This window comes from Rattus norvegicus, chromosome 18, assembly GCF_021556685.1.
Source record: "Rattus norvegicus strain SHRSP/BbbUtx chromosome 18, alternate assembly SHRSP_T2T, whole genome shotgun sequence".
NCBI lineage: Eukaryota > Metazoa > Chordata > Mammalia > Rodentia > Muridae > Rattus > Rattus norvegicus.
Genome location: NC_141551.1, coordinates 27,162,096 through 27,176,394, shown reverse-complemented (window position 1 = coordinate 27,176,394; position 14,299 = coordinate 27,162,096). Strand labels below are relative to the sequence as shown.

The window sequence follows — 14,299 nt, the reverse complement described above, 5'->3', positions numbered from 1 at the left end:
ATTTCAGCTTGCTGAATTGGTTCATTTATTATTATATGATGGCCTTATTTGTGTTCGAAAGTGTCTGCCTTATTTTATCTAATACCTGTGCAGCTACTCTTGCTCCTTTTTCCCTGCTTGGATATTTTCCCTCCATCTCTTCAGTCAGTCGATGTCCATTTTACTCATGGGATGAATTTCTTATAGGCAGCAGTCTCATTTTTGACTCCATTCAACCTGTGTTATATTTTGACTGAGGAATTTAATCCCACAGGATAGGTTGCATTGGCTTTGGTTCTAGATGAGTACTCTAGAGCATGTGGCTTCTTCAGCTGTAATCCACGTAGACAATGTCTGTGGCATGCTTGTGGCTTCAGCTGCAGGGGTTGTTAGATTGCACCTAAGTTCTCTCAGGTGAGTTTGGTAGCAGCTCTGGGCTGTGAGTGTGGGATGACTATTCTACAGTTCATGTGAGAGTTTGGCTATTCAACAGGGCCTGTACATACAAGGCATCACAGCAGAGCCATGATTCCTATCTATTTGCAAGGGCCATGTGTCTGAGTACTTCACAGGGACTGGGTTGCACTAGTGAGTCCAGAGGGGTATTTGTATGTGACCAAAGGTTGTATTACTGGCAGTGTTTCAAAGGACCATCTGCCTAAGATAGGTTCTGTGTGCTTTTTGGGGCCTCCAGTAGGCAGAGACTCTGAGAATGCTGGGCCTGGTTACTGCTTAGGGTTGCAGGAAGATGGATAGGACCACAGATGGGTTTCCTTAGCTTCACCAGCTACCTTGCTCAATGCTGGCTGTCATTCTGCCTCCAGGGCTGAGTTGGCAAAACTGCTGGAGCAGCCGTCCAGCTGCTTCTCAGGATCCTGGTTGGACAAAGCCTGTGCGAGGGAAGGATCATGCTTGTGGTAACCTACGATAGCTCCCAAGTCTGGGCTCAGGACCTGTGAGAGCTGCAGGCCTTTCCAGCAGTAAATGCTTCTGGTGTCAATGGCCCCAGGGAGACCTGTGGGGGCCTCCTGCTGGCTCTTTAGCCACCAAGTAGTTGGAGTTGATTTTGAGTAAATTATGTATACTTTGTTCTCTCCTTATTAAGACCATGTGTCTGTCTTAGGGTTTTTACTGCTGTGAACAGACAACAGGACCAAGGCAAGTCTTATAAAGGACAACATTTAATTGAGGCTGGCTTACAGGTTCAGAGGTTCAGTCCATTATCAAAGTGGGAGCAGGCAGCATCTGGACAGGCATGGTGCAGGAGGAGCTGAGAGTTCTACATCTTCGTCTAAAGGCTGCAAGCAGAAGACTGACTTCCAGGCAGCTAGGATGAGGATCTTAAAGCCCACACCCACAGTGACACACCAACTCCAACAAGGCCACACTTTCTAATAGTGCCATTCCCTAGGCCAAGCATATTCAAACTACCCCACCATGATTGATCTTCATTCTTTATGATGTCCCTACCACATCCCTACCACACCCAAGTGCTATGCTTCAAATACTAGTGCAAAAGCTATTGTTTCTATGCTTTGGTCCTTTATTATGGAGGAAAACATGTCAGGTACCTGCAGTAGCTTTGTTGTTGGATGATCTGTTACCTTTGTTAATGAAATCCAGAAACAGAAGCTTTTCCTCTCTCCTGAGTCATCAGCATGAACACCACCAGCCCTGTCTGGATTTTGAAGAGCAGTAAATGGCTTGTTCTTCCAAATTACACCATTCCCTCCAAGTTGCAGCATTTGCCTGTGGAGGGGTAGGAGTGGTAGGAGTGGTAGGCAGGAGGCAAACAAAGAATTTCAGTATGTGACCCAGAGACTGTTTTTGTGGTATTTTGGTGAAGAATGTGGCTGCTTTTTGCCATTGTCGGAAGAGTCTGCCTGAGGTTAAGGTGAGGAGATCTAGATTAATTGCTTTGAAAAAGGAAGTTCCAAAACAGCCTGGTATAAATTCTATTGGTGTTTACTAAAGTTTACTCTTATGAAGAGCACTTTATTGAAAAGGAGCAGGTTGAGAAAGGAAAAATATAAAATACATGGTTTGAGTATTAGCAGGACATCAGGAAATAGAACGGAACTAAATCCTATGTTTTAGGAGTTAACAGATTAAAGGAGTGGGATTTGGGGGCAAGATTTCACCCAGCTAAGTTTAGGTCCAGGCATGGTGGTACACATGTTTAATCCCAGGAGACAGAGCCATGAAGATCTCTGAATTCAAGCAATACAGAGCAAGTTCCAGGACAACCAAGCATAGGCAGTAAGGGAGTTGGAAAACAGAAAGCTGGTGATGATATAATAGAACAAGGGGCCATGTTCCAGCTCGGCAAGCAGCAGTGCTGGGCAGTGTTGGCCCTGTGGCTCTGGCTTTAGAGTCAAGAGTAGAAGGGGTTACTGGGACAATTGGTGCTGGTTAGCTGGAGCTAAGAAATTAGCAGTGATGAAGAAGAGACCAGCATCACTGAGGTGAAATCTGGGAAGTGTTTTCTGAGAGCACAAAGAGGCTGTGTTCTAGAGATAGCCAAGATTGTAGCTCATGTTGCAACTGAATTTGGTAATGTGTAAGCATCACACAGGTGGTACTGATTTTGAAGTCACGAAGGGGTCATAGTGAGCATCCGAGACTTGGCACTGTGAGGGGCTAGGGAAGGATATTAGTGAAGGTGCAGCCTCAGTTGCAGTTGATGTCCCAGGTCTGAAGACAAAGAAGTTTAGGCTTGGCACCATGAGGAGAGTATATGAGAGGTTATCGGTGAAGCCTAGTTGAAGCAGAAGATCCCACCCAATATATTGGAGATGCCAGTACCATAGGATGATCACCAAGAACAGCAGCAATGGAGTGGAATCCCAGAGCCTAGAGTACTACAGAGGGCAGAGCTGGAGAAGTGACACCAGCCCTTTGGAGGAGGCCAGAAGATCATGCGTGGATCCCAGACATTGGGACAAAGGGCTGTGAATCTGAAGTTGACTTGTAGACCTAAGATGTTGGAGATGCCAGAGCCATGGGACACCTGCCAAGGAAAGCTGCTGAAGGGAGTGGAACTGGCCCAGGAGAAGGAGTTTAATGTAGTCAACAAAGACGAAAAAGGAGGGGAGGTCTGAAACCTGCTTTGACATCGAACATTGACATGCAGAGTTTGGAGTTTGCCCATCTGGTTTCCTTTCTTGCTTTGGGGGTTACAGTTAACTGACTGAATGAATCTTAGACTTTGAACTTTAGACTTTTAACATTGTTGAGACTGCTATAGACTGTGGGGACTTTGGAAGTGGACTAAATGTATTTTGCATTATGGTATATTTAGGTATGACCCCCATAGGCTCATGTGTTTGAAAAGCATATGGGAGCCAGGGAGTAGAATGAGATGGTTTGTATTTGTTTAGATCAAGGAGTGGCACTATTAGGAGGTGTGGCCTTGATGGAGGAAGTGTGTCACTGTGGACATGGGCTTTAAGACCCTCATTCTAGCTGCCTGGAAGTCAGTATTTTGCTAGTAGCCTTCAGATGAAGATGTAGAACTCTCAGCTCCTCCTGCACCATGCCTGCCTGGATGCTGCCATGTTCCTACCTTAATGATAATGGACTAAACCTCAGAACCTGTAAACCAGTCCCAATTAAATGTTTTCCTCATAAGAGTTGCTTTGGTCATGGTATCTGCTCACAGCAGTAAAACCCTCACTAAGGCCCTGGGTTATGAGACTTATTCTCCTGCTAACTGTCACACATCCTGGAATCACCTCCTGGTACTAATGCAACGCTGCAATTCAAAGCTCAGGCATTCGGTTTGGTCTTCTTAGCAGTCTGAAAATGAGAACAGGTCACATAAAAACCCAGATTTCGGTTTGTGTTCAAGTTGTATAGCAGGCACGTACAGCAGAGCGGCAGCTTCCTTAGGGAAGCGTGAGTCTCCCTGCTCTTGTGGATCCACTGATTCCTTCCACAAGGGCAGTGGGAGATGCCAAACGGGATTCGGAAGCCCTGTGAGTGCGTCTGGTGAATGACCACATTGGGATTGCTCGTCAGTAGGTAGATCAACTTTACTTAGGGTGATTGAAGGCTGATGAAGTTAGGGGGGTGAGGGGAGGGACCTTCAGGATAGGCAAAGTCACCAGCTGGGGGTCTAGGGTTCCTGGCATATTTCATTAGCATGGGGAAGCATTTTAGGAATCTCAGGTGCTGACTGAACAGGTTTTGTCAGAAGAAAGGAAATTGATCCTATAAACTCATTGAGGCTGTATGCCATTTCTCAGGTAGAGACAAATGTGGGAGCTTAGAAAATCCCAGACAAGGTCAGATACGGAGAAAAGCTGCTAACAAGGGAGTCCCCATTATGTGTGTCCCAGAAGGCTATTCAGTCAATGGTAGACTTTGGCCTTAATTAGCAGTTTTCCCACCTTGAAGGTGGGAGGGTCGCATCCTACAGGTCCAATGCTTCCTGTTACTTTCACCTGGCCCTCTCCGCTCATCTTCACCTATTTCTGCCTGGCTCCTGGAGGCATTTGATCTACACAGCTCTGAGGAAATGCTTATTGTTCTAATCCTGTGCTCTAGCACTTTTGGCCAGGGGCTGGCCAGCGTGGCTTGGTCCTAGCGTACATAGGTTCTGGATATTCCTTTAGCAGATAAAGTAGGCTTAATTCTAAAATATGATACTGCTACCTGTCTGCAGTATCTAAAGCCCCAAAATCACACCTGCCTATGAAGTATGATTCATTCATTCATTCATTCATTCACTCACTCACTCACTCACTCACACACTCACTCAGCCATTGTAAACTAAGTCTTGTGTGCTAGGACTTGGGCATACAGTTGTAAAGGATAGTCCCAGTACCTGCCTCAGGAGACTAGGTAATTGGAAATCCTGGATGGCCACATCTTCCTGACAAGTTCTCTAATGTAGTCTCACAAATACATCTGCTATTCTGTTTTTAATTCATATTCTCTCTCTCTTCTTTTGTCTCTTATTTCTCCTCCTCTCTCCCTCTTTCTCCTTACCATTCTTCCTTTTCCCATTGGCAGGATCTTATACAGTGAAGACTGGCCTGCACTTGCTTATATAACTGAGGCTAGACTTGAGCTCTCTTGACCCTCTTGTTGTCACTTCAGCTCTCAAGTGCTATGCTTACAGATGTGCACTGTGGGTCACACCTATCAGCTCTCAAGTGCTATGCTGATAGATGTGCATTGTGGATCACACACACCATTTTTCATTTCTTTAAAAACATTAGTTTTAGAAGCCCTTGGTCCTGCTAAGGCTCGATGCCCCAGTGTAGAGGAATGTCAGGGCAGGGAGGCAGGAAGGGGTGGGTGGGTGGGGAACACCCTCATGGAAGCAGGGGCGGGGCGATGGGATAGGGGCTTTATGAATGGGAAACTGGGAAGGGGGATAACATTTGAAAGTAAATAAAATATTCAATAAAAAACATTTTTGTTAGTTTAATGCACATGAATGCTTTGCCTGTATGTATGTCTGTGCACATTGTGTGTACAGTGCCCATGGAAGTCAGAAGCAGGCTCTGGATCCCTTGAGACTGGGGTTGTGAGGTGCCATGTGGGTGTTGGGAATTGAACAAGGATCTTCTGGAAGAGTAGCCAGTGCTTTTCACCACTGAGCCATCTCTCCAGTACCCCCCTCTCCTTTGTATTAATTTTTGTACAGACTTAAAATTGAAAGCTAAGAGGGATTTGAGGTAGGCTGAACTCCTGGGGCACAGAGTGACCTCCCCTCTACTGTTCTAAGTGAAACCATACTGTGTAGTTACTCTAAGTTGTCATAGCACAGACTTCTCTGATCTGGAAGCTTAGATTGTTTTTATAAGTAAGGTGCTTGTGGTGATGATGGTAGTGGTGGTGATGATGATAGGTACCATGTTTCAGAGCGAGGGGCTTACATTATATGAACTAAAGACCTCCTTCAGAAGTTAAATAACTTGCCCAGAATCACACACACGCACGCGCGCGCGCGCGCGCGCACACACACACACACACACACACACACACACACACACACACAAATGGGATTTGAACTTGTGTTCTATGACAGAGAGCTCCAGTTCTTTACCACTATGCCATAGTCAGTGTTCTCATTAATTTGTGGAATGATTTAAGAGCATGCCTTTGTCTAGGACATTTTCCTCTCTGGCCCTTAGCAAGGTAACAAGGTATGAAACTCTTCCATCTAATTTTCATGCTTTTATTTCTTGTTAAATGTGAAAATTCTTGGAGAGGCTCTGTATTGTTATCAGCAACACTTTAACACCTTAACCCTTCCTTTGACAGCTAATTAAAGATGAGGCACTGAGGGCCAGGCAGGCGAGCGCTCCTTTCTAGTGCTGAGAGGCTACTGGAGGAAGTACTCGCATGCAACACTACCCAGGCAGGGCTAGAGTTGTCGAGAAATCAAAATGAGGTTGATGTGAAGGACTCAGCACAGATGTGCCTCAAAGGAAGACTCTAAGGAAGACACTATTAGAGTAGGACTTGGGAAGTAGATGAGGAGTAATGAAAGGGGATTTCGCAGGCCGGGGACGCCTCCCTGTGTGCCTGTGCTAGTGTGGCCCCTCCTGCTGTCCCAAAGGCAACTTCTCCAGGCTCTTATACGCATAAAATAAAAATAAGCATTAAACAGCAGGAGAGCAGGAAGGGACAATGAACACTTGGTGCTGATGTTCCCAGCTCAGAGTGCTTCACGGACTCCGTCCTCCTGTCTGTGATGTCTGCGGTACAGGGAGAAGCAGGTTTGGCAAGCAGTTTCCAACTGGGATATGTTCTTGCCTTGGCCCAGTTGGAATCCCACATTACCACTTGTAACTTACTCCATGCTTTGGGATGTTTCAGAACATTTATGCCCTATTGGTCTCCAGGGGATTTGCCAGACTACTTGGGAGTCAATTAGAACTCAGCCACCAGCCTGTTTACCAAGCAGTTAAATAGAAAGTAAAAACAGTGCTAAACCTCTCCCTAGTATTTTCTTTAACTACTTCAAGAGTATGGAATCTTCTGGTGGTATTCCTGTACATGTACAAAACTCCCATATATACTGGAATATATACTGTGTTCATTTAACCATTTGGCCTCATGTGCTGGTTCTGAGGCTGACCTTGTGAGAGGAATTGTAGGTGTTGAAACGTGTCTGAAGATGAGGAGGGGCATGCGGGGAGAGTGTATCACCTCAAGCTGGTTCTTTCTTCTTATAGTGGTGGGTCATGCAGTATTTTCTTTTCTCAGAATAATTTTGCACTCACCAACCCAGAGAAGAGTACCCACGAGGACTCAGATACAAAGGAAACCAGAAGAGAGGAGGAGCTGGATGCCGAAGTCCTAGAGGTGTTAAACCCAACCCAAGAGTGGCAGGCTCTTCAACCAGGTACCAGCCTTGCTCTGCTCCTTAGAAACACTGAATTAAAGCCACAAATGCCCTTTGTTCCTGAAGGTTGGGAGCGGCCATGCTCATGGTGACCATCACAGTGTTAGCTGCAGTGCCATGGGGTTTGGGGACCTCCATTCTCCAGAAGAGCAGTGTGCAGTATATGAATGCCCTGGAAGGGAGGTCTGTGGTGGGTGACCATGCTTTCTGAGCAAGTGATGGGAAACTTGGTGAAGCTCAGGAGAGGCAGTGCCATGTGCCTTGCTCTGCACATGTTATTTTGGGCTCTGTTGCTTGGCTCAGTGCTGCTGAAATAGTGTTCATGGGAGTCCTGAGCTCTGGTGCTGGGCCCGAATGTTCTGTTAAAGGAACCTGAGCCAAGGCAAAAGGGCTGGTCCTTGCCTGATCATAACTGAGGCATCTTCAGAGGGAACAACTTTCTAACCCCTTTATGACCCTGAGTCCAGGGTTTCAAGTGATAATGACTGGCCCAAAATTGTGAAATGTTTACTATATTCAGGCCCACTGCTAAGCTCCTCGTGCACACCATGTTAGAACTTCACAGGAATAGAATTACTACTGTCTTTACCTCCCACTGGAAATGTTGAGGTTCCAAAGGTTAGATGACTTGTGTTATTCACCTGAGGTCAAATGTCATGGGCCTCAGGCTTGATCCGCTGTCTTTCCTACTTTTCCTTCAAGTCTCCAGCTGTCCTGGGCTGGAGCCTGCTCTGCCAACACTCAGACTATTCTCAGTGTAGGCAGCTTGTGTTCTGTATTGTGGCAGCAGCCATCGCATAGCATCAGGTCCTTCTGGTATTCAGCACCATGTCCTCACAGCCCCCGCTGCTGCTGTGCTGCCAGGGATAGCATGGCTGTGCCAGCCCCCAGCATCACTGCTAGGCTTGCATGTGGGTAGGAGCTGCTGCAGAAGACTGATGAAGCCCCAAAGAAGCCAAGTGAGAGCTCGTGTCTTCAGCAAAGGATAGTTTAGGAACAGAGGTATAAGAGAGGATTCAGCAGGTCCAACTCTGCCTGTCCTCTCAGCTTCCCTGAGAACAGAATTCAGTTGGTCTTTGGGGAATAGCTTGGAGAGGCTCTCAGGAGTGGGGAGGTAGAAGATGTGGCTATGGTCCTCTGGCTTTATGTAGGGTTACTGGTAGTCTTGTAAACTGGCAAGTGTGCGGAGTAGATGGAGGCTGGCGTTCTGGGCTCCTACTTCTACTTCTGTCCCTTTAGTTAGGTCAGTAGTCCCCTTCAAGCCCTTGGTCTGCACTGCAAGCAGAACAGCGTTCATATTTCATCCTTGAGCTGTGCTAGCCCTCTGGCAGGGGCGCAGCTGCTAGTGGCTCAAGAGCCCCTACACGTATTCTTTGGAAGGAAGAGCCAGGGACTAAGTGAGGAGCGGCCCTGAGAGAGCTGGGGAACTAGAGAGAAGCACTTACACGGAACTGATGCTCCTTTGACAACACCCTCTAGCTTGTAGTTCCTCAAGAGCTCCTTATAGACTCTTCTGTACAGAATTCTCTTAAAGCTGCTGCAAAGGCTATTGCCACTAAAGCACACTGCAGATTCAAAGTCCTCTACTGACTGTATCACTCGGTTTGGATATTCTAGTTTTCAGAGGTAAATTCCCTACTTGTACGCATCTTTAGTCCACTTGTGGAATTGGACACTACTGAGGGTGCATGGACATGCAGCCTTCTTTTCCTGGTGATCTTACCTGAGGAAGGGGGCTTAGGATATAAAGGAAAGACTGCCATGGTTATCAAATGCTTTCCCTTCCTCCTTCAATAGCAGTGTTGATGAGGGAGCAGGGATGAGTGCAAACAGAATGTTTAGAAGAGTGTTTCCTGCTTGAGAGCCAGAGGCAGACACAGGAACATGGTGGGCACTGTTCGGGGATGTTGAAGACAAGGGTGAGTTTATATAGATACTTACTGACCCTGTCTCAGCCAACCAAGCAGTTCTGCCCCTCTGTTTGAAGGACTTTGGCCTTTGGTGGGAAGGCCATACCTCTGATTTCCTTTTGCCTCAGAGGGAAGATTACTAGGGTAACGGGGCTGTTTGGGTTATGGGCTGGGCTTATTGGAAGGCAGATTGTCAGACTGCCTGCTGCAGCCTGGCACACGTGACTTCTTATGTCTTCCCACTGGGCCAGGTGGGCACTGAGACAACCACAGGTCTCACCCCTGGAGTCTGCCTGCCACTGTTATTACTGTCACTGTCGTCACTGGGAGTTGCTTGTTCCTGGAAGTGATTTTCCTGTCTCCTTTTCTTTGGTCTATTTTGGGATCTGCCTCACCTAACAGCCACAGCAAGCCTTTGAGTGTGGATTCAGTGTCAGCTGTGCATAAGCAAGCAGGAAAGCTGTTTGCTGGCAGGTCCTCTTGGTTCTGGGCAGGGAACTGAGATTTGTCCTGGAGCTGAGTGCTCCTGGATTCCAGAATTTTGTGCCTGTGCATTTGTTATTATGGAACACTGATTGCAGCCACATTCGATGGCTTTATCTTCCCTGAGCATTTTCTGAGACCCTACCTTATGCCAGAAAGAAATGGCTCACATATACTAAGCATTGACTCTGCCAGGCACCCTTTGAGGGTAGTTGCTATAGCTCTCCTAACTTTTACAGACAAAACTCACTTGCAGCACAAAGAGATTACTCAGAACAGCAACCAATAAGTCCTAGTGTCAAAACTCAGACACCCTTACGCCCATACTGTGCCACAATATCTTCCTAAGGAACAAACTGGATATGAACCCTTTGTGCCCTGTAGCTTATAGGTTCTCAGGCAATACAGAAAGAACAGAAGGCCATTGGTGTGGCAAGGCCAGGCCTTCTCTTGTGCTGAGGAGTCCGTGGGGAAGTTAGTTGGGCAGTTTTATGATGTTGGACCTGACTGTGGCTCTCTCTGGGCTGTGGACACTCAGGTTGCTCAGAATCTCTAAAATCTCATCTGAAAATAGGAATGGAAATAAGAATTACACTTAAGTGGTATAAGAATAAAGCAAAGTGTGTGTGTGTGTGTGTGTGTGTGTGTGAATGTGAGTGTGTGTATGTAAATGTGTGTACATGAATGTGAGTGTGTAAGTCTGTGTGAATGTGAGTATGTATGAGTATGTGTGAGAGTATGTGAGTGTGTGTGTGTATGTGAGTGTGTGTGTGAATGTGTGAGTTTGTGTATGTGAGTGTGTGTGTAAACTGTTTCTTAAAGGGTTTGACATACAGAACATATTCAATATGTTGTTATTAAAACAAATACATCTTTGCTCCCTTGGTGACTTGAAGGAGAAGCGGAGATGAGGAAGACACCTGGACAATGGCACCCTGTCCTTCATGCTTGTCAATGCTGCTTATCAGCCCCTCTGGGCTCAAGAAAGCACAGCCACTTTCAATCCGAGGCCTCTTATTGACCCAATTTGACTTCAAGGCAGCTGTAAGAATCCCTGAAATATTGGTGTTAGAGCCCAGGCAATTGGGGCATGCAGGAAGCCTGTGCAAGAACACGTTCATGTAAGGGGTGGAAAAGTGAAAAAAATCTAAATCATCAACTGATGAGAGCAATCCAAGAATTACAGAGTGCCAGCCATCTGGTCAGATCATTTCAGATCTGCACGAGCAATAAGAGGGGATTGAATTTTAAAATCCTCATTTATAATAGACAACTACTCTGGTTTCAAGTATTTAAGAGAGGAGCCTGATTTCCTGCAGGCTCTGGACATCTGTCTGAAGGAGCACCTGACCCTGGTTGGGGTGACAAGGCTGTCTCCGGAGCTTTTGAGCCTTTGCAGCTTCAGAGGGGCTACATGGTTTGTTATCTCTGTGACAGCACTTGTGTGTGCAAGGAATCAGTTAATACGTTCATGGGTGGGAACCTAGCAGAAGCCTAAAGGTAGTCGATACCTAAATATTTGTAGCTTATGAGGGTACAGATCTGGAACTTCTTTATTGCCACCAGGAGGTAATGGCACATGCACATAGGGTCTCACTGTGTAGCTCTGGTTGGTCTAGAACTTGCTCTGTAGACCAGGCTGGGCTCTTACTCACAGAGATTTACCTGCCTCTGCCTCGGAAGTGCTGGGATTCATACCTGACTCTACTTCCTTTTTGGCCCAAGTGGCTATAGCGAGCATCCTTTCAAGAAGAGATTCTCAGAGCTAATCTTTGGCTCATTCACATGTACAGTGCCTTCTTTTCCTAGCTTGGGGCCTTTCAAGTCTTCAAGGGATTCACTGAGAATAGAATTTGCTCATTTTCTAACTGTATCTCTGTTTTTTCTTCCTCTAACACTGTCACCTCCCTCCTGCCTTTGTTAAGCATTGTTTACTCTGAGCATCTGCTTTGCTCCTTGGTAGTACAAGTTTGTCATATGTCACTGTTAATCCCACAGATGCAAGGAGAACGACCACTGACCTAAATCATCACGGCCAAATTAACTAAAGCAAGCTTTTTAAAAAATTGTGCACATGGGCTATCCCTCCCTAAAGGCAGAGATCAAAAGACCAGCATTAGACATGGGGAAGATAAGGGTTTTCATATTCAGGAGTAGGGGGTTCCAAATGGGGGATTTGGCAGGCAAATAGGTGGGGTTACAAAAACAGAACCTAAGTATAACAAGTTGACCATAACAACCTCCTGAAACAAAGATGAGGTAGTCATAACTCGGTGATCATAACGATATGCTCATTACAAGGTGGGACAAAGGCATGGTGCCATTTCCTGGAACAGGCAGAACAGAACCATTTAGAGTTAAGGTTACAAGTGGGGCATAGCCCAACCCTAGGAATTAACCTAGTTTGTCTTTACTATAAGATAGCTTTCAGGCCCAAGATGGAGGCAGGCTGGTTCAGCGTTATACCTTGTCTTATGTGTCCCTGTGTCTATGTGTTAAATTATTTTCTTAGACCCTCATAACTTATTTAGGCTTTTACAACTTAAGATGTTTATAACTTATAGTTCATATAAATTTTAATTTTTTTATCCAGCTAGTTTTCATTAGACACATTTAAGTGGTTAATTATTAAGAATAGCCTTTGGAAAGCAAGTTACTTTAAAGTAAAGGAATAGTAAAAGTTGTGTTGAAAGTGGTTTTGTGAGCTTTCCTTTTGGTGTGAAGAAAATGGTGTCTGCCTTTTTCAGCAAAGCTTATAGCTGTAGGAAAGTGACAGAACTGAGTTAGCCTTCCGTCCCATCAGAGATCTGAGGAGGATACATTCTAGTAGGAAGTATAATCCAAATAGCCTCTGTATTAATTAAAGTGACCAACATACCAGCTATCTGGAGAGTTACCTAGGCTCCATGGTGGTCTTCACTGGGCTAGAAGTCATAGGTCCTTGGTTGCCACACAGGACAGACTTACATCTTCAGCTGCTGTACAGGACAGCACTGGCCTTTGACTGCCAGAGCCAAAGGTCTGAGAGAGTTTCCTGTGGAGGAAGAACTTGGAAAAACTGACCCTCTTTGGTGAGGGAGAGTAGAGCAGTCAGCTCAATGGTGTTCATAGTGTGGGCAGCCCCTGGCAGCTGGCATGTCATGTGGCAGCTTTGCCCAGTGGTTAGTGGTATTAAGGAAGGGCTGTGCCCTATCATCTTCCTTGGAGACCCCTAGGAGCTGGCATTTCTGCCTATCATAGGGAGCTTTTTTCATTAAACATTGTTTGTTTTTGGTTTTTTGAGACAGGGTTTCTTTGTGTAACCCTGACTGTCCTGGAGCTCACTCTGTAGACGAGGCTAGTCCCAAACTCACAGAGATCTGCCTGCCTCTGATCTCGAGTGCTGGGATTAAAAGCACCTGGCTTAGACATATATTCTTATAGCCAGTGTCTGCCCAGCTTTTCTCAGGGTGAGCTTCTAAGCATGAAAACCGTGTTTTGGGTTGACATATTCAGCTAACTAGAAGCACAACTGCAGGACTTAGAAAGCTGGGTTAGTGTATTTGGAGACTTTCCCAGAACTATGAACTTTGAGGGACTAGGTGTTTTGTTTGATGGTGCTGTCTATATGCTGAATTTTACAGCCTGAATGTTAAGATTACCTATGTAATTACCAACCCTGTGTTAATAAATTTTAAGTTAATATGTTTTGTTTTGGTTTTTGTTTGTTTGTTTCGTTTTGTGTGTTTTGAGACCCAATTTCTCTGTAACCCTGGCTATCCTAGAACTTACTTTGTACACCAGGGTGGCCTCAAACTCAGAAATCCACCTGCCCCTGACTCCCAAGTGCATGCACAAATACCACTTCCTGTCGATTTTACAGATTTTAACTCTCCCTAATAAACTTATAAATCCCAAGGTAGAGAAAATTCATATAATAGTCTTGAAATTTTTGAAAGACGGTTTATATCTTAGCAATATTTTAGGCAGTTCAAGGAAACCAATAGTCTAATGTTTTGAGTTGCTCTGCGTTGCTTTTTTTTTTTTTTCCTGCCACAAAGTCAGGTGGCTTGCCTGACATGGGACAGAAACTTTACAACTCCAGGACCAGCTTTTTTAGTGTTTTTTTTTTTTTTTAAAGATTTATTCATTTATTATATATAAGTACTGTAGCTGTCTTCAGATACACCAGAAGAGGGCATCAGATCTCTTTACAGATGGTTGTGAGCCACCATGTGGTTGCTGGGAATTGAACTCAGGACCTCTGGAAGAGCAGTCGGGTACTCTTAACCACTGAGCCATCTCTCCAGCCCCAGGACCAGCTTTTTAATACAGAAGAACAACATAAAATATTCCACCATCATCAGTACCCCAAAAGACATTTGAATTCCTGCTAAACGATTTCAATGACCAGAAAACTCAGAACTCTAACCTGAACTCTGGCTATGAAAGTAGCCATGGTACGAGGTGACAGCGGGTTTGGGCCAGGGAGGTGGGAACACACAAAGCCGCCTGGTGTATCAGGGTGTTTTGAGGGAGACGGCTGCCAGGCTCCTCAAGGCTGACAAATGGCCCTTACAGTAGG

General features: G+C 45.6%; 1 protein-coding gene across 4 annotated transcripts in view; it reads left to right on the top strand.

Annotated features, from left to right (window-relative positions):
* Sil1 (SIL1 nucleotide exchange factor) overlaps positions 1-14,299 on the top strand; it is a 231,764-nt gene that overhangs the window by 67,980 nt on the left and 149,485 nt on the right. For all 4 annotated transcript variants that reach the window (XM_087592460.1, NM_199376.1, XM_087592462.1 and 1 more), the window contains one exon: positions 7,204-7,342. In XM_087592460.1, coding sequence (XP_087448586.1) covers positions 7,204-7,342 — 139 coding nt within the window. The remainder of the gene's footprint in view (positions 1-7,203; positions 7,343-14,299) is intronic.